This window comes from Ursus americanus, chromosome 20, assembly GCF_024610735.1.
Source record: "Ursus americanus isolate L20-20 chromosome 20, mUrsAme1.1.p, whole genome shotgun sequence".
Lineage (NCBI taxonomy): Eukaryota > Metazoa > Chordata > Mammalia > Carnivora > Ursidae > Ursus > Ursus americanus.
Window position 1 is genome coordinate 4637287 of NC_142146.1, and position 21313 is coordinate 4658599.

At 39.5% G+C, this 21313-nt stretch overlaps 1 protein-coding gene and 1 non-coding gene across 6 annotated transcripts in view; both read right to left on the minus strand.

Annotated features, from left to right (window-relative positions):
• The window catches only part of CNOT10 (CCR4-NOT transcription complex subunit 10), an 80004-nt gene that overhangs the window by 55125 nt on the left and 3566 nt on the right, over positions 1 to 21313 (minus strand). For 2 of the 5 annotated variants that reach the window (XM_045798296.2, XM_087870065.1), the window contains exons 2-4: positions 8031 to 8125; positions 6545 to 6706; positions 1283 to 1433 (exon numbers count right to left, since the gene is read on the minus strand). In XM_045798296.2, coding sequence (XP_045654252.1) covers positions 1283 to 1433; positions 6545 to 6706; positions 8031 to 8125 — 408 coding nt within the window. Of the gene's footprint in view, positions 1 to 1282; positions 1434 to 6544; positions 6707 to 8030; positions 8126 to 16816; positions 18475 to 21313 lie in introns of those variants that run through there. The other 3 variants (XM_045798299.2, XM_087870066.1, XM_087870067.1) reach the window with 3 other exon arrangements.
• Positions 14293 to 14399, minus strand: LOC123792881 (U6 spliceosomal RNA). Its single transcript, XR_006779804.2, has one exon. It is a non-coding gene; the product is annotated as a U6 spliceosomal RNA (small nuclear RNA).

Consider the following 21313-nt stretch of genomic DNA (forward strand, 5'->3'; position numbering starts at 1 on the left):
CGTTTCTCCTGCCCAATCTGTCCAGCCACCATGCCCTCAGCACAGAAGAGGAGCACCTTGAAAATGCCTCCCTGGATCGACAGTAAGCAGCTGTTCAATGGCTGACAGCAAAAGGGGACCCTGTAACTCTTCCCAAAGCCCCACAGAGGAGCCAGCACAGGAGCCTCTTGTCTTGTGGGGACCACAGCAGCAATTAGGTGTTTATAAATCAGGAACTGGCATTGGTGTTTTGAATTTAAAAGAAAGTAATGTAGAGAAAGACAAAAATGTGAATCACAACTGAAATCTGACTGCCTGTGGGCTGGAAACAGCCCTCTCTAACAACCACTTCCTGAGTCTGGCTTTGTTGCTTTATTTGCTCCCTCTTTGTTCCTTTGTCCTCACCTTTCTTACTATACTTATTCAAGGCTAGTAACTGTAAGATACCAAAAAAGCTAGCACTGTCTGTACTATCTATTCTATGATTACCTACAAAAATGTCAGTGAGGCAATGGACAAAATATTTCCCCGTTCCTTCACATCCCCGAACACTCCTTAATACACTGCTCAAGTAAGAATGGATTGGGTACACCAGGTGGTGTTTAAAGAGCAGAGAAAAAACAAAATCACCAAGTCTTTCCAATCAGTAACATCATTTCTAACAGTTATTTTTAAAAATTGAGGGGTGGGCAGGGGCACCTTGGTGGCTCAGTCGGTTAAGGGTCTGCCTTCAGCTCAGGTCATGATCCCGGGGTCCTGAGATTGAGCCCCACATCATTGGACTCCCTGCTCAGCGGGGAGCCTGCTTCTCCCTCTGACTCTGCTGCTCCCCCTGCTCATGTTCTCTCTTGTTCTCTCTCTCTCTAATGAGTGGATGAGATCTTTAAAAAATAAAAAATAAAAAAAATTGAAGGGTGGAGAGGAAACGCTAAAAGAAAACCTGGGTTCATCTAAAAGTAATATCATTTTTATCTTTTCTAGTTATTAAGAAACCCTGACACAGCTTTTTTTCTTTCTTTAAATACTAACAGGTAATTCCCTGATTTTGGTTAACTAGGTGAAAAGTACCAGGGGCCACTGCAAGTATGAGAAGATAGAGAATTCTTTTTTTGGAGTGGGAAAGGAAGAGAGAGAATCCCAAGCAGGCTCCATGCCCAGTGCACAGCCCAACGTGGGGCTCGATCACACAACCCTGAGATCAAGACCTGAGCAGAGATCAAGGGTCAGACACTTAACCAACTGAGCCACCCAAGTCCCCTGAAGATAGGAAAATTTTTGACAGAAAAATTTTGACAGGACATACCAAAAGGTTCTATGAACTGGTAAAGTTTTTCACCAACTGCTATCGCTTCTGTGTACTGCCGCAGATGATAAAGAATGACTGCCTGATTGTAATACAACATGCTGTTCTCTACATCATCTAATCCATCCATCTCTTCAACAGCCGAGTGGACCTATGAAACAAAATCAACAAAGAATATGTTCTCACAACAGTCAGTCAGAAAATAAAGAGCAAAAGTGAAAGAGTCTATATGAACAAACAGAAACCCAGGCCAACGTTTCTTACTCTGAATTTTTCCACATTTTCAACAGGACCTCTAGATTTTAATTATACTCATATAGTCAAAATTATTTTATTCATAATAAAATTCCATTAAGTAAAACATTTTCATGGACTGTATGTAGTACCTAGCACAAAGTAAGGCAAGTCTCCTCCTTGCCACTGTGAAGATACCATCAATGCTTTAACTGCCGACATGGCTTCCGAGTTGGTCCCCCACTTTCTAGTCTCCCTGAGAGTGGGTAAAACTCAAGACCTTTCCCGTATGCACTGTTATACACTATGTATACACAACCTTGATTCCATTTTATAAAAACTAAAGTAAAATTTAAACATTAATAAACAATAGCTAACTACTTAACTATGTGCTAGGCACACTATGTTAAAAGTTTTATAGAGAATACCTCAACTGATCCTCACCATACCTTGAGGACATAGATATTATTATCATTTCCATTTTACAAATAAAGAGACCAGCACAAAAAGCTTAATTATCTTGCCCAAGGCTTTATAGCTAGGAAGTGTATTTTCTTTTTCTTTTCTTTTTTTTAATAGATTTTATTTATTTATTTGACTGAGAGAAAGCCAGCCAGCAAGAGAGGGAACACAAGCAGGGGGAGTAGGAGAGGAAGAAGCAGGCTCCCAGCGGAGGAGCCCCATGCAGGGCTCGATCCCAGGACCCTGGGATCAAACCCTAAGCCGAAGGCAGACGCTTAACGACTGAGCCACCCCAGTGCCCCTAGGAAGTATATTTTCTGATATTCCTCTAATTTTCAGGTTGTTCCTACAACTAAAAAAAAAAAAAAATGTTTTAAGTAATAAAAATAGGCTTTTAATGGCTTTGCTAAAACACTAACATTTACATCTGATACCAGAAGAAAAAAAAATCACAACACTTTGCATTTTAAAGCTAATGACTACCTGCATACCCCCTCCCTAAGCTGCAATAGGCTTGCAAATTTTAATCAAGTTTTGCAACCATTCTGTTATTTCATTTGACACACAAAACTAGCATTCTATCTGTATTAAAACTAATCTTTCTTTGCCACTATTAAGATTGGAATAAATTATTTTTTAAGGATTTATTTATTTATTTAATAGAGAGAGAGTGCATGGGGAGGAGGGGTAGAGGGAGAGAGTGTCCCAAGAAGACTCTGCACTGAGCTTGGAGCCCTGAATGGGGCTCAATCTCATGACCCTTGAAACCACAATCTGAGCCAAAACCAAGAGTCGGACTCCCAATCAATTGTGCCACCCAGGTGCCCCTAAAGATTGGAACAAATTATTGAGCAATGTTAAGTAATTAATTCTAAGACTGACACTTCCCTATATTAAGCAGTGGGACTTTGATATACATGATGAACTCAACAACCTTGGTTTGGCTGATGGCAGGGAACCAGAAAGTTCATGACAGAATAATTTGTAATCAGACACCTGTAGACGTCAGTCATCCACATGGTGAGCTTGACAGGGCGGTTCAAATGTTAACTGGTCCTCTCTGACCACAAGCACTTGCATCTCCGTGAGTTTGCAGGTTCTGTATAATCTTCACTTACCAAGTCATAGTCTTCAAGTGACGAAAAATAGTCTCCTTAGAGAAAACTCCATTTCCAAAGTAAAACAATACTTCTTGGCAGTAATTAATGGAGAGAGAACGAACTAAGAAAGGGCTCATCCTTAGCCAGAAAAGGGGGTTTTGGACAAATCAAGGAATTTTGGATTCAAAAATGGTTGAACATTCACCTACACAAAATAGCCATAAGTAGGCAAATAAACAGACAAAGCAGATTACTAGCTGCTGAGTGCTGGGAGTTTGCTGTCAAATGGCAGGGACTGCTATCACTTTGTTTTTAAGACTTTTTTTTTTTTTAAAGATTTTATTTAAGTAGGACGCCTGGGTGCTCAGTCAGTTAGGTGTCTGCCTTTAGCAGGGGTTGTGACCCGGAGGTCCTGGGAGAGAGTTCCACATCGGGCTCCTTGCTCAGTGGGGAGCCTGCTTCTCCCTCTGCCTGCCACTCCCCCTGCTTGTGTGTGCGCTGGCGAGTACTCTCTAGCAAATGTATAAAAATAAATAAATAAATAAATAAATAAATAAATAAATAAATAAATAAATAAATAAATTCTTTCTTCTTAAAAAACAAAACAAAGCAAAAATGGTTGAACATACAACATAAATAACAGCAACATTTTCTAGGACTTACCAAAAACATCTAGTAATCGCTCCAGCCAGAACAAAAACTACTCATTAAATGAGATAAAACATTAATAAAAGTGGAATAGGCTGTAAAGGCATGTAACTATGCCGAGGACCTAAGACTTTGAACAGAAGTGTGATTTAGAGAAAGCTAAGAGACACAGGTACAAACACTTCCAGGAAATGCAAGAGAGTTGGACGGCATGAGGAGGATTATTGAACCAGCCTTATCAAGAATAAAATAAAAAAAACCCAACAAAAACCAATTAAGGCTAGTGAAAGGATTTCAAAAAGCAGTTTTCTTGGCTTAATAGGAAGTCTGCAGGAGTCTCTTACTCTAAAACAGGTTTTAAGGGTAAACCTGTGTTCAAAGCCCAAATAAATGTTCCGTAGAAGAAACAGTCTATGGAATCATAGGGCATGTGTACTAGATAGCCACAAATATCATCTTTCCTTTGATTCTGGAGCTAGACTAGAGAATAAAGAAATGTAGTGTCATATAAATTTGTGAAGACTGGGGTAGCTATGAAAACAGGCTCAAAAGTCAGATGGTCTGGAATGCCTGGAAGGCTCAGTCTATAGAGCATGCAACTCTTGATATTGGGGTCGTGAGTTCAAACACTACACTTAAAAAAAAAAAAGTCAGAAGGTCTGGTTCAAATCTTGCTCCTCCCCTTCCTCGATATATAAAATGACTAGGCTCCCTAAATCCCAGTTTTACAACTGAGATTACAAGTACCTATGTTAAGGGTTGAATGTGAGGATTATGAGATAAAACATAAAAAGCACTTAATATGGAATTTGGAATCACATAAGTGTTTAATAAAAGTTGGCTACTATTCTCATTTTCTTTTCTCTTTCTTTTTTTTTTTTTAATAATCTCTACACCCAAGGTGGGGCTTGAACTCATGACCCCAAGATCAAGAACTGCATGCTCAATGGATGGAGCTAGAGGGTATTATGCTAACTGAAATAAGTCAATCAGAGAAAGACAATTACATGATCTCACTGATATATGGAATTTGAGAAACAAGGCAGAGGATCATCGGGGAAGAGAAGAAAAAATGAAACAAGACGAAACCAGAGAGGAAGACAAACTGTAAGAGACTCTTAATTTCAGGAAACAAACCGAGGGTTGTGGGAGCGGAGGGGGATGGAGGGTTGCAGTGGCTGGGTGATGGACATTGGGGAGGGCACGTGTTGTGGTGAGCGCTGGGTATTGTACAAGACTGATGAACCACAGACCTGTACCCCTGAAACAAATACATTATATGTTCATTTAAAAGAAGAAGAAGAAGAAGAATTGCATGCTCTCTACCAACTGAGCCAGGCAGGCACTCCTATTATTCTCATTTTCATTGAAAAACTGTAATCAGGTTGAAAAATTACTCATGTAAAGAATTAGGAGGAGCCTGAACAGGTTACTTATTTCTAACTATACCATGTTTAGGGTGATACTGTAGAGAAGCTTTACTCCTGTAAAAAATTATGAAGAGCCTGAAGGGGTCACTTATTTCTAAATATATCACATATCAGGGTGATACTCTACCATATGGGAGTACTCATGAACAAGGACAGGGGCTCAAAAAGGCCTTTGGACTTTCTACAACATGAAGCAGTTATCAGAAGCAAAGGCCCTAGAGTCAAACAAGACAGAGTTGATGGAGCTCTTTTCATTTAAGAGCTTTGTGTCTTTGGACAATTTATACTAGCTATCTGTACCTCGGCTTTCCCATCTGTAAAATGAGAAAAATTACAGTAGCTGTTTCATAGGACTATTGGGAAGAGTAAGTGAGATGTTGCATAGAAGGCTCTTAGCAGGGCCTTGTTCCAAAATAAGCAATAATGTCTGTTATCTGATCCTCTCACCACCATCATCATCATAACCATCATCAGCCCTCTTGACTATCAAAGCTTTAACTGTGATGTGAGAAATGTTGCTGTTCTGGGGTGCCTGGGTGTCTCAGCCATTAGCGTCTGCCTTTGGCTCAGGTCATGATCCCAGGGACCTGGGATCGAGCCCCACATCAGGCTCCCTGCTCCTCGGGAAGCCTGCTTCTCACTCTCACAGTCCCCCTGCTTGTGTTCCCTCTCTCACTGTGTCTCTGTCAAATAAATAAAATCTTAAAAAAGAAAAAAAAAAAGCAGTCTTTCTTTTTTTTAAAAAAGATTTTATTTATTTGACAGAAAGAGACATAGCGAGAGACGGAACACAAGCAGGGGGAGTATGAGAGGGAGAAGCAGGCTTCCCACACAGCAGGGAGCCGGATGCGGTGCTCGATCCCAGGTCCCTGGGATCATGACCTGAGCCGAAGGCAGACGCTTAACGGCTGAGCCACCCAGGTGCCCCAATGTTGCTGTTTTGACCAATGACCAAGATGAGCCCCAAACCACACATAAATCAGAATATCTTCAATTTAATCATGTCCTGATCCAAAGTGCTAAAACAATCTGACATTATTGTAATTAATCAGATCTTTGCAGTTATAAAAAAAGATACTCTCAGCAGCTAAGCTTTTTCATATATTTCCACTTCAATTTTTTCTCGAAACTCCAAAGTTCATTCAAATTTGGTATATTAGTCTATTCTGTTCAATTTAAAAAGACAACAGAAAATAAAATTACAAAACATACCTTTCATTTCCTGGAATAAGAATTTCATACAAATAAAATTAATGCAAGTGTTTTAGATACATTAGAAATTGTGCTATCAGTATCAGACATGCCCTATTAATTTTCCTTAAGTATTTCTATTGCACAATTGAGAGAATACCACAGTACTTTTATAGCTAAATTTATTCATGTATCACCTGATTCTTCAGCTGGTTAAGTGTTTGTCTTAAACTATCTGTTGTCGTTTGGTTATTTTTAAAAAACTCAGCCACTGCTGTATTCAAAATTATTTTATAATCATCTTTGTTTACTTCTTGCAGGCAAGCAAGGTGTTGCAGACAGGCATCATAATTTCCAGCCTAAAACAAAAAAACACAGACAAAATTACATATCAGCTTTAAAACTATACATTCATTTCCAAATATATTTCACTCTTCACTGAAAAACTCTTAAGGGGCGCCAGGGTAGCTCAGTTGGTTAAGCATCTTCCTTCAGGTCAGGTCATGATCCTAGGGTTCTGGGATCGAGACCCACACTGAGCCCTGCTCAGCAGGGAGTCTGCCTCTCCCTCTCCCTGCCACTCCCCCTGCTTGTGCATGCTCTCTGACAAATAAAGTCTTAAAGAAAAAGAAAAGAAAAACGCTTTAAAAAGACCTATAACCACACACACACACACACACAAAAGAAAAAGACCTATAACTCCCCTAAATATACTAATTAAAGTCACTAGATGAAGCAATATTCCTATCAGTTAAGAAACTGGGATATGTCAATTATATCTCAATAAAGCTGGAAAAAAATTGTAGATACTTCCTAAGACTCAAACTCTAACACCAATACTTGTATAAGACATACACAGACACACAGGTACACCATATACCTCTATGTATGTATAAAACAACATGATACACACACACACACACGTGTGTGTGTGTGTGTGTGTGTGTGTGTGTGTGTGCATTGCTAGTAGGACATAACAGCTGAGGCTAGCCAAGAAAGGTAATATGATTAATTATTCCAATTTTTAATTTTCAGTAAATACACTTTGAATACCCAAGTATCAAATTCTGCTTACATGTACGTAACTTGATAATCTTATTTGATTATCTTTCATATCGTTTAATGTCAGAAAAGTTCAATTTTTTTTTAAAGATTTTATTTATTTATTTGACAGAGAGAGACAGAAAGCAAGAGAGGGAACACAAGCAGGGGGAGTGGGAGAGGAAGAAGCAGGCTCCCAGTGTAGCAGGGAGCCGGATGCGGGGCTCAATCCCAGGACCCTGGGATCACACCTTGAGCCGAAGGCAGACGCTTAACAACTGAGCCACCCAGGCGCCCCTGGGGTTCCATTTTAAAGTACATTCAAGAAAAAGAATTGAGCAAAGCAGTGAACTGAAAAGAATGACCCACATATTTACAAATCTAAGTTTTAAAGACTTAACAACACTGTAAGAGTTAAAAGATGTTTATGAAAACACAAAAACTTGGTAATGGCTCAAATTACTCCATTCCTTTTACCATATTTAAACTCTAATTTTTTAAATGTTAAAACTAAACCTACTCTCTAAACTTAATTCTTGAATTATTGCAGAACAAAAATTATAAATTTAAAAATTAATTGTGAAAAGATTCATATTCAACAGATCCTAAAAATGGAGCCGACAGAAAGAGATCACTGCTTACCGTGAAAGCTTGGAAAGCACTGGTGGACAACTCCTTCTCTTGATCAGTGATCCCAGAGGACTGACTTGTCCCCTCATGTTTCTCTGCTCCCTGATCTGCCAGCACATAAGTTTTACAGTTGTTTAGAAATAAAGTCGTACAGTGACTGTGCCCTAGGTTTTTTTCTGTCTTCTTCCTAATGAAGTTGCCAAAGTTAGGGCTTTCTCAACTGCAATGGCATATTAGTGTTATAAGTGAGTTAGAAGCCACTCCTCCAAAAACTTAAAGAAATGTTTCCCTTAGCCATGGTCAAGCACAATGAAAACCTACCATCACTTATGTAAAGATTACAGCTCTGTCCACCAGGACATCTGGGCTGAGAATGTTGTGTTCACTCAAAAATATTAGATCTGCCCCAGCAATATATCAAAGTCCTATATATTAAAAAATATTAGATCTTACCCCCAGTAATATATCAAAGTCCTATATATTCAAGGAACTACGCAAGGCTCTGGAGACAAAAGCAGACTCTAAGTATATATATACACAATACCTTCAAAAACTATATAATCAAGCTGGAATACAGAAACATTTAACAATTAGAAAACTACTCTGATAAGAACTCATAGTTAATTTCCAGGCCAAGAATACTTTCATATGCTTAGAAATCCAAAAGCCAAGATTAACACATTTAAAAAGCTTCCTTAACACGATAAAGTATCCATATACCTTCCAAGATTAATGATTCTTGACCCATAATTCAGTATTTCAAAATTAGATATTTTTTATTTGAAAACCAAATTCCAAAATTAACATAAAAATCTCTGCTAAATCAAGTCTAAAACTGCTCAAGTACAATCATTTTAACTGTTCTGACAAATGCTTCAAAAACAAAATACTTTTTCGGGGGTGCCTGGGTGGCTCAGTCAGTTGAGTGTCTGACGTGGGTTTTGGTTTAGGTCATGAACTCTGGGTGGTGGGATCATGCCCCTCACCCAGGTGCTCAGCAGGGAGGCTGTGGGAGATTCTCTCCCTCTCCCTCAAAATAAATAAATAAATCTTTTTAAAAAATTGTATTTATTTGTCAGAGAGAGAGAGAGACAGCACGCACAAGTAGAGGGAGCAGCAGACAGAGGGAGAAGCAGGCTCTCCTCTGGGCAAGGAGCTCAATGCAGGGCCTCAATCCCAGGACCCTTGGGATCATGACCCAAGCCGAAGGCAGATGCTCAACTGACCGAGCCACCCACGCATCCAAAAAAAAATACTTTTTCTTTCATGAAAGCAGCAGCATCACTGATCCCAATATTTGTGAGCACAATGCAGTCAAATGATCCCATCTCTTCTTGTTCACAAAAGATCTTTCTGGACTAAGCCTCATCATATACTATGGCAGATGATTTTTTGGGAGAGGGGCTGGCAGAAATCTTTCTTTTCCTTGGGATTTGGGGTCTTGATGTCAGGTAAGTGACAAGAATCTAAACCATGAAATCACACTCTGGAGACAACATGATGCTTATCCAGTTTTCAAAAACTTTGAAGCTTCCTCAAAATTACATAGCAGTAGCCACAAAACATAGTTAACATTCAACACGAGGAAACATACCTGAGCTTTTAATTATTTAAAGGAAAGGAGACAATAAAGTTATAAAAGTTAATAAGAATAAATACTTCCAGGTAACCACATTTACAGAGCTAATAAAAATGCAGCATCTAGTGTATCAAGGAACCATAAAAAATGTTAGATCCTTTAAATCTTTCAGCCCTTTTCACATTTATTCAATGCCATAATAATAATAAAGACTATGGGATTGCGAATGGCAGGGAGGGGAGGAAAGACAGCACCTTGAGAAGGTATAGCCAGCCATAATGCAATAGATTATTTTAACTTCATTTAATCTCAAATTAATGACATTTCTTACTTTTTCCTGGATACTGAACTCAAAATACAAGCTGTACTTAATAAAGATCAGTCTTTAGAAACTGTCCTCTACAATTTACAAATATTTCCCACTTAGGAAACTTTCTTTTAGGACACCTGGGTGGCTCAGTCCGTTAAGCATCTGCTTTCGGCTCAGGTCATGATCCCAGGATCCTGGGATTGAGTTCCGCATCCCGCTCCTTGCTCAGCAGGGATTCTGCTTCTTCCTCTGCCCTGCTCTGCCTGCCGCTCTCCCTGCTTGTGCTCGCTCGCTCAGACAAATAAATAAAATCTTAAAAGAGAAAGGAAGGAAGGAAAGAAAGAAGGAAGGAAACTTTCTTTTGATTTTAAAAAACCCACCAATCCACTTTTCTATTAATTTTTTTTGGATCTTTTTATTCTCCTCCCCCAACTTTCAATTTTGAAAATTTTCATACTTACAGAAAAGCCGAAAGAATATACAGTGAACACCCAGGGGTGCCTGATGGTACAGTTGGTTGAGCATCCAACTCTTGGTTTTGGTTCAGATTGTGATCTCGGGTCATGAGATTGAGCCCCGCATCAGGCACTGCACTTCGCATAGAGTCTACTTAAAATTTAAGATTCTCTCTCTCTCTCCCTCTGCCCCTCCTGCTCATGCTCTAATAAAATATTTTTTAAAAATTAAAAAAAAAAAAAGAATATACAATGAACACCCATAGTGTCTTCACCTAGATTCACTGTTTTTTACATTAAGCTTTTTATTCTAAGTTTACTTGTAGATTCACATGCAGCTGTAAGGAATAGTATTGAGGGTGCCTGGGTGGCTCAGTCGGTTGAGCATCCCACTCTTGATTTTGGCTCAGGTCATGATCTCAGGGGTTGTGAGATTGAGCGCCATGCCGGTCTGGCTCTGCGCTTGGTGGGGAAGTCTGCTTCTCTTCTTCTGCCCCTCCCCCTGCACATAAACGTGCACTCTCTTCCTCTCTAAAATAAGTAAGACTTAAAAACAAAATGAGAGATTCTTTGTATCCTTTACCGAGTTTCCCCCACCAGTAACATCCTGCAAAACCGTAGTATGGTATCACAGCCAGGATGCTAACAATGTTATGGCCAAGAAACACAAATTTTCATCGACAGAAGTATTCTTCCTATTATACTTCACAGCCACACTCACTTCCCTCTCTGCCTCCCTAGCCCTGGCAACCACTGATTTGTTGTTCTCCATTTCAACAACAGTCATTTCAAGAACATTAGTTATATAAATGGAGATTCATAATTTTTAACATTTTGTCACATTTGCTTTCTCATTATTTACATATTTTTTTCATTGAATCATTTGAAAATAATGACATTTAACTCCCCTACTTCAGTATGCCTCTCCTATGATTTAAAGACATTCTCCTACATAACCAAAATAAAATAATCACACTAAGAAAAGTAATAATAATTCGATAGTATAATCTAACAAATAGTCCACTAATTTCCATTCATACTTCCCAATGGTTCCCTGGCATGTCTTATAACTTTATTTTTCCTTCCCAATCCAGGGACCAATCAAGGCTCACACATTTCCTCAGTTAAATAGCTTTTATTTTAGTCCAGAACACTTCCTTACCATTTTTTGCTTATCAAACCACTAACTGTTTTTTTCCCTAAAGATTTTATTTATTTATTTATTTGAGACAGAGTACAAACGGGGAGCAGCAGTCAGAGGGAGAGGGAGAGGGAGAAGCAGGCCTTCCACTGAGCAGGGAGCATGATGAGGGCTCAATCCCAGGACCCCGGGACCATGACCTGAGCCGAAGGCAGACGCTCAACCGACTGAGCCCCTCAGGTGCCCCAAGTCACTAACTGTTCTAAAGAGTCAAAGCTAGGGGAGCCTGGGTGGCTCAGTCAGTTGAGCGTCTGCGTTTGGCTCAGGTCATGATCCCGGGGTCCTGGGATCGAGCCCTGCATCGAGCTCCCTGCTAAGCGGGGGCTCTGCTTCTCCCTCTGCCCATCACCTTGCTTGTGCTCTCTCAAACAAATAAATTAACAACAACAACAAAAAGCCTAAGCTAGTTGCCTTGTAGAATGTTCCATATTCTGAGCTTATTTGATTATTTCCTCATGCATACAGTCTAACATTTATGACAGGAATATTACATAGGTGATATATCATTTTTATATTTTGAATATTAATCATTTTTAAAACATTTTTAAATTTATTAATTGACAGAGACAGACAGACAGACAGAAAGACAGACTGCAGCAGAGGGAGAGGGAGAAGCAGACTCCCCGCCAAGCAGGGAGCCCAATGCGGGACTCAATCCCAGGACCCTGGGATCATGACCTGAACTGAAGGCAGACACTTAATAGACTGTGCCACTCAGGTACCCCAAATATTAATAATTTTTAATGTTAATACCTTAAATTGGTTTAAAAATCTACCTTTTGTTTTAAAAATGTGTCTCCCAAAGAATATCTGTTTTATTTTACTCACCAACAAAAGCTCCATGCATCATTAATGGATACCAGTAAAAAGAAATATGACCATTGCACAAGTAGGATGCAACGGGCTGCAAACACAGGCATGTGAGGGTGATGCCACTGTATATGACTCAGAATAAAGAAGAATTCTTTAAACTATCAAAGTCTTGTGATACTTGAATTTCTTATATAGGACATTCTTTTTTTAAGATTTCATTTATTTATCTGTCAGAGAGAGACAGAGAGAGCACAAGCAGGGGGAGGAGCAGGAAGGGGGAAAAGCAGGCTCCCTGCTGAGCAGGGAGCCCGATGTGGGACTTGATCCCAGGACCCTGAGATTACGACCTGAGCAGAAGGCAGACACTTAACCAAATGAGCCACCCAGGTGTCCAAAGACAATTTTTTTTCCCCAGACAGAACTGTTTCAGCCTGGAATCCAAAGACATCCAAAGCTTGAACCCAGGTGCAAAATGGGGATAAGAAAATATTTTTTAGAGTTAATGGGAGACTTTGTTAAGAATATACATGAAGTGACTGAAATGTACCTGGCAGAGTAGTCCCCATATGTGGCATGGTAGTATAGATTTCATTATTTTCAACATACAGATGGGACCAGGTAGCACAGCGAGGCGGAGACAATACCTGGAATTAAAATACGATGACCAAAAACTCTAGTGCCACTTCTGAAATTAAATAGATGATACAGAAGTGGAACTGGGGCAAATGTCAGTGTCCCTATTTACTAAAATGAGCATCTGTATTAGATGGCTTTTAGGGTGCCCTCCAACTCAGAAATTCAGTAACCCCAAACAAGCTTCTATAAAGAAACACCTATGTTGGCGCGCCTGGGTGTCTCAGTTGGTTAACTAGCTGCCTTCAGCCCAGGTCATGATCCCAGTGTCCTGGGATCAAGCCCCCATCAGGCTCCTTGCTCAGCAGGAGCTTGCTTCTCCCTTTTCCTCTGCTTACCATTGCCCCTGCTTGTTCTCTCTCTCTCCCTCTGTCAAATAAATAAATAAAATCTTAAGAAAAGAAAAGAAACAGCTATGTTTGTTCACAAAGCAACACTTATATCCAACTCAGGTATCAATGGAAGACGAATCTCCACATGGGGGAAATGGCAGATCATCTCATCCCCCAAATTTACTATTCAATAATTCCTACAACCACTACCATTACTATCACCCCAAGTTTCTCAGAAGACATCGTTCACTCTAACTTTGGCCATGGGGAAACATGGAACACTTGCCTGGGAGGTTTTTTGTAACTGTGATAGTTTGGCTTATATGTGATAAATTCAAGCCATGCATTCAATTAATAAATAGCTGAGAGACCACTATGGGTCAAGCATTGTTCTAAGTGCTAGGGATGTAAATATGAACACACACACAAGGTTCCAGTACTTCTGAAACTAAGAGACTCCTTGGGGAGATAGAATACAAATACACGACTCCAGATGTGAATAATGCTATGACAATAACAGGGGGCTGTGAAAGACAGGAAGCAGGGATGAGGTGAGGTTGGACCTAAATCAGAGGTCAGGCATGGCAAGTCCAGAGGAAATAGGGCTCCAACTGTAAACTGCTTGCAGCTTTGAAACAACCATCACTCTTCCCAGCCCCTACTATGCCAGGCTCTAGCTTGAGAAACTATTTGTTTCTCCATCCTATACTACTTGCAATTTCTGCCTAACTGTAACAGTAGCATCTAACATTCACTAAGTACTCACTATGTGTTAGGCATGTAAGCACCTTAAATAGGTTAACTCATTTAATCTTCAAATCAATCCTTCAGGAGTTTAGTGACTGCAAGATGCATACAGGGGGCTTCTGGGTGTGTGAGGAGTCATTAAACTCTATTTACATTCATGGTGTGGGTTTTGGGTTTTTTTTGGTTAACATTCCAAATATATATAAAAATATGGAACACCTCACGAATTTGCCTGCAATCCTCACACAGGGGCAGTGCTAATCTTCTCTGTATCATTCCAATTTTAGTATATGCGCTGCTGAAGCAAGCACGATGTGGACATTTTTGATAACTATCTAGAAACCTACATATTTCAAAAGCATTTCAAAGAACCAGTCCTCCATAGAGCTGACTCTGGGAGCCCTGGCCTGGCACATGCTGGCAGTCAGTGAAGACTCTCAACTTCCCTCTCTCAAGAGGGAAACAGGGTGCAATGAAAGCAGTACAAGCCTTGGAATCAGTCACATCTTCGGTCTGGTCTCCCCTTGGCCATTTAACTCTCTGCTTGGAGATGCTAAATAGGTATTACCTCCCCTCCCCTTTCCTTTTGACAAAACAATTAACGATTCTTGTAGCTTCTCACCAATGGAGCCAGCACTGGTAGACTGCATACTCTTTTAAGAATCGCCACTTAATACCACGAGCAAAATGTAAGTTGTGCTTAAATGAACTTACCAAAGACTTAGATCTGCTCTACAGAAAAAAGGTATTCTGATATTTGGGTTTTTTAGCATTATTTCTGATAATTAAAATTAGCAGTTAAGGGGCACCTGGCTGGCTCAGTCAGAAGAGCATGTAACTCTTGATCTCGGGGTCGTGAGTTTGAGTCCCACATCGGGTGTAGAGATTACTTAAATATATAAAACTTCAAAAATATATAAAATAAATGAAAAAAAGAGTAAGGAGATAAATTAGTATTTCATTTCCACTTCAGCATACAGATAAATAAGAACTGAGTCCTAGTAGGGAGGAGGAAAACTAATAGTTTATTAACGAAAGTTTAAAAGGACACTGTTGGGGCACCTGGCTGGCTCCGTTGGTGGAGGGACTCTTGATCTCAGGGTTGTGGGTTCAAGCCCCTTGTTGGGTATACAGATTACTTTTTTTTAAAAAAGATATTTATTTATTTATTTATTTATTTATTTATTTATTTATTTGAGAGTGAGAGAGAGGGCAAACAAGCACAAGTGGGCGGAGGGGGAGAGGGAGAAGCAGACTCCCTGTTGAGCAGGGAGCCTGACATGGGGTTTGATCCCAGCGCCCTGGGATCATGACCTGAGCTGAAGGTAACCAACTGAGCCACCCAGGCGCCCCAGGTGTTGAGATTACTTAAAACATAAAATCTTAAAAAAAAAAAAAAAAGACACTGTTAAACAGCTTTTTCTTTAGAAAACCAGTGACAATAAGTTATTGTTAACCTGTTTACACAATACATCTATTTTGCAAAACTTTCAGGTGTATAATAACAGTAAGGACCAATTATTTATTTACTATTATTATTTTTTAAGATTTCATTTTGGGGGCGCCTGCTGGGTCAGTTGGTAGAGCATGTGACTATTGATCTGGGGGTTGTGAATTCAAGCCCCACATTGGGTGTAGAGATTACTTAAAAATAAAATCCTTATTTATTTTAGATTACATTAAAAAAAAAAAGATGTTATTAGAGAAAGAGCATGTGTGTGAGCAGGGGGAAGAGCAGAGGGAGAGGGACAAGCAGACTCTGCACCAAGCCTGGAGCCCCATGTGGGACTCAATCCCTGACCCTGAAATCATGACCTGAACCGAAATCAAAAGCTGGACGTTTAATGGACTGAGCCACCCAGGCACCCCAGATTTTGTTTTTTAAGTAATCTCTACACCCAAAGTGGGGCTTGAACTCACAACCCTGAGATCAAGAGTTGCATGCTCTACTGATCGAGCCAGCCAGGGGCCCCAGAACCATTACTCGTCAATGTGTAAAAATGGGACACAGGATTTCAGGACTCCAGAAATCAAAGAACGAGTTTAGAGTGAAGCAGAACCCTCAACTGCATGTACATCTCTCATAAAATTTTAACCACAAACACAAACACTTTAAAAAATTTTAGGAAACCCTAAGTGTTTACAACATTTATCTTCCCTCGTAAGGAAGTACAATAAATTTAAACCAAAAGCCAAAATTTCTTAATATGCCATCAAGTTATCTCCATAGCCTCTTCTAGAACATACCCTCTCTAGGTTACATTCTTTTGTTGAACTTCTGGGCCCAACTGACAAAGAGCGATTTATATATACTATGAAGCAAGGGGAAATAACCCAACAATTCAACACACTGAACAGTCTAAGCTTCTACTTTCCACATTATTCTCCAGGAATTGTAAAAGTCTCCTACAATCTTCCAGGCAAAGAGAGAAGCCAACTTTAAGATAAATAAATTAGCAAGACTCTAAGACTTATCAGAGACTCTGAAATTCCCATTTCTACAGGTATATCAAAGAACTGAGCTCAAGGAGTAGCCTTTTCCAAATTAACCAACCATTATTTCATCTGCATTTTTACTTCAATATAAAACTTTAAAACAAAAATACTCCAATGGGATTACTATTTTTATTTTCCTTATCTTTCTGCACCTTTCAAGTTTTCTGTAAGGAATGGGTGTTATTTTCATAATCAGTTTTTAAAACATTATTTGTAACTGCTGAGTTCTTACCAGAAAGAGTCTGCACATAATTCCATAATGTGTCCTTATTTGACCAAAAGTAGTCTCCATTGCCAATTGTAAGAGTGTATGGCCGTTCATCCATAAGCTTGACTTTCCTTCTACTCTGGCCTAACGAACATGGCTGACCTTCCAGGCGCACAGAGCTCTTAGGAGCAAAAACCTTGACACCCTTTAAGCCAACAGGCTTCATTTTGAACCAAACAATTGCCTTTAGGTTTAAACTAAGTAGAAAATACACTGCTTTTTCAAAACTAAAAGAAGTCAGTTAACTGAAAGCACAGACATTCTAATACAGAATGTTAACAATTGAAATCTGATTGGAGGAGGGTTTTCCACACAAGCTACACTTTTCAAAATATAGCCCAATGATGTTCAAGAAAAGACATTTTTTTTCCAAAGGGAAAAGGAATGTTAAAGACTAAGGAAACCTACTGGTATGGTCACAAAGTAGTGTTGATGACTTTGTGAAGGCAAGTTTTAAAAAAGAAGGATGCCATTTCAAAGAAAAATAATTCAGGTTTGCCAAAGTCACCATGTAACTAAAGTTCACACACCTCACATGGGGTTTTCTTCTTTTCTTTTTTTTTTTTAAAGATTTTATTTATTTATTTGACAGAGAGAGAAACAGCCAGTGAGAGAGGAACACAAGCAGGGGGAGTGGGAGAGGAAGAAGCGGGCTCCCAGCGGAGGAGCCTGATGTGGGGCTCAATCCCAGGACTCGGGGATCACGCCCTGAGCCGAAGGCAGACGCTTAAGACTGAGCCACCCAGGTGCCCCTCACATGTGGTTTTCTATCCCTTGGACAAGTGTCTCTGACTTATTGAAACCCTACATATATAACAGCTGATTACTACACAGCTCAGAGAAATAATATGTGTCCAGCAATGCCTCAGACCTGAGCACCCTGTCCAGCACTACAGAAATAAAGGAAGAGAATATCAAGAATCAATAATATCATGCTTTGGGGAAGACGGGCAAACCAGACCTCTACCATGCTGAGTATTTTTTTTTTAAGATTTTATTCTTAAGTAATCTCTACACCCATTGTGGGGCTCAAATAACCCCAAAATCAAGAGCACACTCCACTGACTGCCAACCAGACACCCCTGCTGAGTATTTTAATTTTCATATTGCCGAGTAGTTTTTATGCACAGAAAAGACATTCACTCTAGCTTTCAAATATTAATACTTGATTTACTGATGTTATAAAATCAGAAAACATAGATTTCCCTTAAGCTTTTACATTCAACTTAGACTTTTTTAAGATTTTACTTATTTGTCAGAGAGAGCAAGAGAGAGAGCGAGCGAGCGCGCGCACAAGCAGAGGGAGAGGGAGCAAGCTCCCCACTGAGAAAGGAGCCCAATGCGGGACTCGATCCCAGGACCTGGGATCATGACCTGAGACGAAGGCAGTTGTTTAACCAACTGAGCCACCCGTCCTCTTTTTTCTTTTTAAGATTTTATTTTTAAGTAGTCTCTACACCCAATGTGGGGCTCGAACTTACAAGCCCAAGATCAAGATTTGCATGCTCCACCAACTGAGCCAGCCAGACATCCCTCAACTTAGACATTCTATCTGTAGTTTTAATTTTAAAGGGCTGTGATCAATGTTTGATCTCCTTTGTGAAGTTAGACACATTCAGACGTAAAATTTTTTACTACTTTAATATATTCAATTTTAAGTACAGTTGACTTGAAAAGAAAATTTTCTGAGAACTTAAATAACTTACAAATATAAAAAAATTAAACTTATGAAAACAGTGACTCAGGTACTCTTTAATGTCCATGCAAAAAATTTAAATACAGTTAAGGTTTCAACTTAAGTTCACAAGTACAAATCAACTATACACTCAATTATATATATATATATATATATTTAAAGATTTTATTTATTTATTTGACAGAGAGAGACAGTCAACGAGAGAGGGAACACAAGCAAGGGGAGCGGGAGAGGAAGAAGCAGGCTCCCAGTGGAGAAGCCTGATGTGGGGCTCGATCCCAGAACGCTGGGATCACGCCCTGAGCAGAAGGCAGACGCTTAACGACTGAGCCACCCAGGCACCCCTCAATTATATATTTAAAACTGGAATCATAAGACCAATGCATTACTCTAAATTCCTAAACATTAAAGACACTTAAGATATCAAATATAGGTCACTATTATATCAACTCCTTATCCTGAAAACTAGTAAGTGAAAAGGATGAACTTTCAAGTTTTTAACATTCAACATGCCTTTCTGAAAGAGTTATAGTTCATCCCCAGTTGATATAGGAGAACTGTTCTTTATAGAATATCATCAAATAAATGTAAACAGTAATAGAACTAGGAAAAGTACCACTTTGCAACCCTCAGTGATATAACTGAGCATCAATGGTGGATGTTTACATTATTCCAAATTATTACCCCATAGATTACTTCTAATTGGAGAAAGATGTTCCTGTCACTACCTTAACAAATTGATCAAATTTAGCATCACTAATGGTGGACAAATTGAAATTGACATTATACACTTTAAATAAAGCATACACTTTAAATAAAAAGCATCTTAAAAATATGGTAAACCTGGGGCACCTGAATGGCGCAGTTGTTAGGCTTCTGCCTTCGGCTCAGGGCGTGATCCCAGCGTTCTGGGATCGAGCCCCGCATCAGACTCCTCCGCTGGGAGCTTGCTTTTTCCTCTCCCACTCCCCCTGCTTGTATTCCCTCTCTCGCTGGCTTCTCTCTCTCTCTCAAATAAATAAATAAAATCTTAAAAAAAAATATGGTAAACCTAAATCTAATCAATCTACAGAAGTAACTTTCAGTTCATAGAAAATACAGAAGACAAGGAACTAAGTAAAGGATACTAAGACACAATCAGACAAATCCAGAATGTGGGATATTCTACAGGACAACTGATTTAGTCTCTTAAAAAAATCACCATCATACAACAAAACATAAAGGGAGATACTGGGAATTAATACCCTGAAGAGACTTAAAACACACACACACACACACACACACACACACACACACACACACACACACACACAATGTGTAAACCATGACTGGATCTTAGTTTGAAAAGCACAGCTTTTTTTTTAAATTGAAGTTTAATTAACATAGTGTTATACCAGTGTCAAGTGTACAACATGTTGAACAAGTCTATACAACCACCCAGTGCTTGCCACAGTATCTGCAGTTAATACGTTATTACAGTATTACTATATTCCCTATGATGTACTTTTCATCTTTTTTTTTTTTGAAGATTTTATTTATTTATTTGACAGAGAGAGAGACAGCCAGCGAGAGAGGGAACACAAGCAGGGGGAGTGGGAGAGGAAGAAGCAGGCTCCCAGAGGAGAAGCCTGATGCGGGGCTCGATCCCAGAATGCCAGGATCACTCCCTGAGCCGAAGGCAGACGCTTAACGACTGAAGCACCCAGGCGCCCCATACTTTTCATCTTTTTAACTTACTATTATCTTTTAACTGATACTTTGCCAGATAAGCACAGCTTCTTTTAGCCTTTAAATAGCATTTTTGGGACAACTGGGAAATTTAATATATTCAAATATTAATTTTCTAAAGTATGACAATGGTTATATAGGTAAATGACCTTATTTTTAAAAAATGCATGGTCGGGGCGCCTGGATGGCTTAGTCGGTTAAGCATCTGCCTTCAGCTTAGGTCATGATCTCCAAGTCCTAGGACTGAGCCCAAGCAGGGTGTCTGCTTCTCCCTCTGCCCCTCCCCCTGCTCGTGCTCTCTCTGTCTCTCAAATAAGTAAAATCTTTTAAAAAATAAAAATAAAAATAAATTAAAAAAAAATAAAGGGACACCTGGGTGGCTTAGCCAGTTAAGCGTCTGCCTTCAGCTCAGGTCAGGATCCCAGGGTTCTGGATCAAGCACCACATAGGGCTACCTTCTCAGTGGGGAGCCTGTTTCTCCCTCTACCTCTGCAACTCCTCCTACTTGTGCTTACTCTCTTCTCTCTGTCTCTGTCAAATAAATGGATGAAATCTTTAAAAAAAGAAAAAAATTAATAAATGAAAAAAAATACTATTAGTAAGTTAGGAGGCACCTAGCTGGCTCAGTTGGTACAGCATGTGCCTCTTGGTCTCGGGGTTGTAAGTCTGTGCCCCATGTTGGGTACAGAGATCACCTAAAAAGAAAATCCTTAAAAAAATGTTAGAAAACTGTTAGGACACCCATCTTACCAATGAAGAAACTGAGGGTCAACTAAAACTTTCCTAAGGAGCAAGGTTTTCTGCTCACCTACTACATGCAATTAGTCACAAATTCTGCCAGTCTGACTCCCCAAACATTTCTCCTATCTGCCTCTCCTCGCCATCCTACCACTTAGCCCAAAGTAATATTAGCCCACATTTAAAAAAAAAATCAGGGCCTGAGATGATGTCATTTTAACCCTTTACTAATCTTGAGACACAGATACTGTTATCATTCTCATTTTACACACAAGAAACCTGAGGCTTAAAAAGGGTCT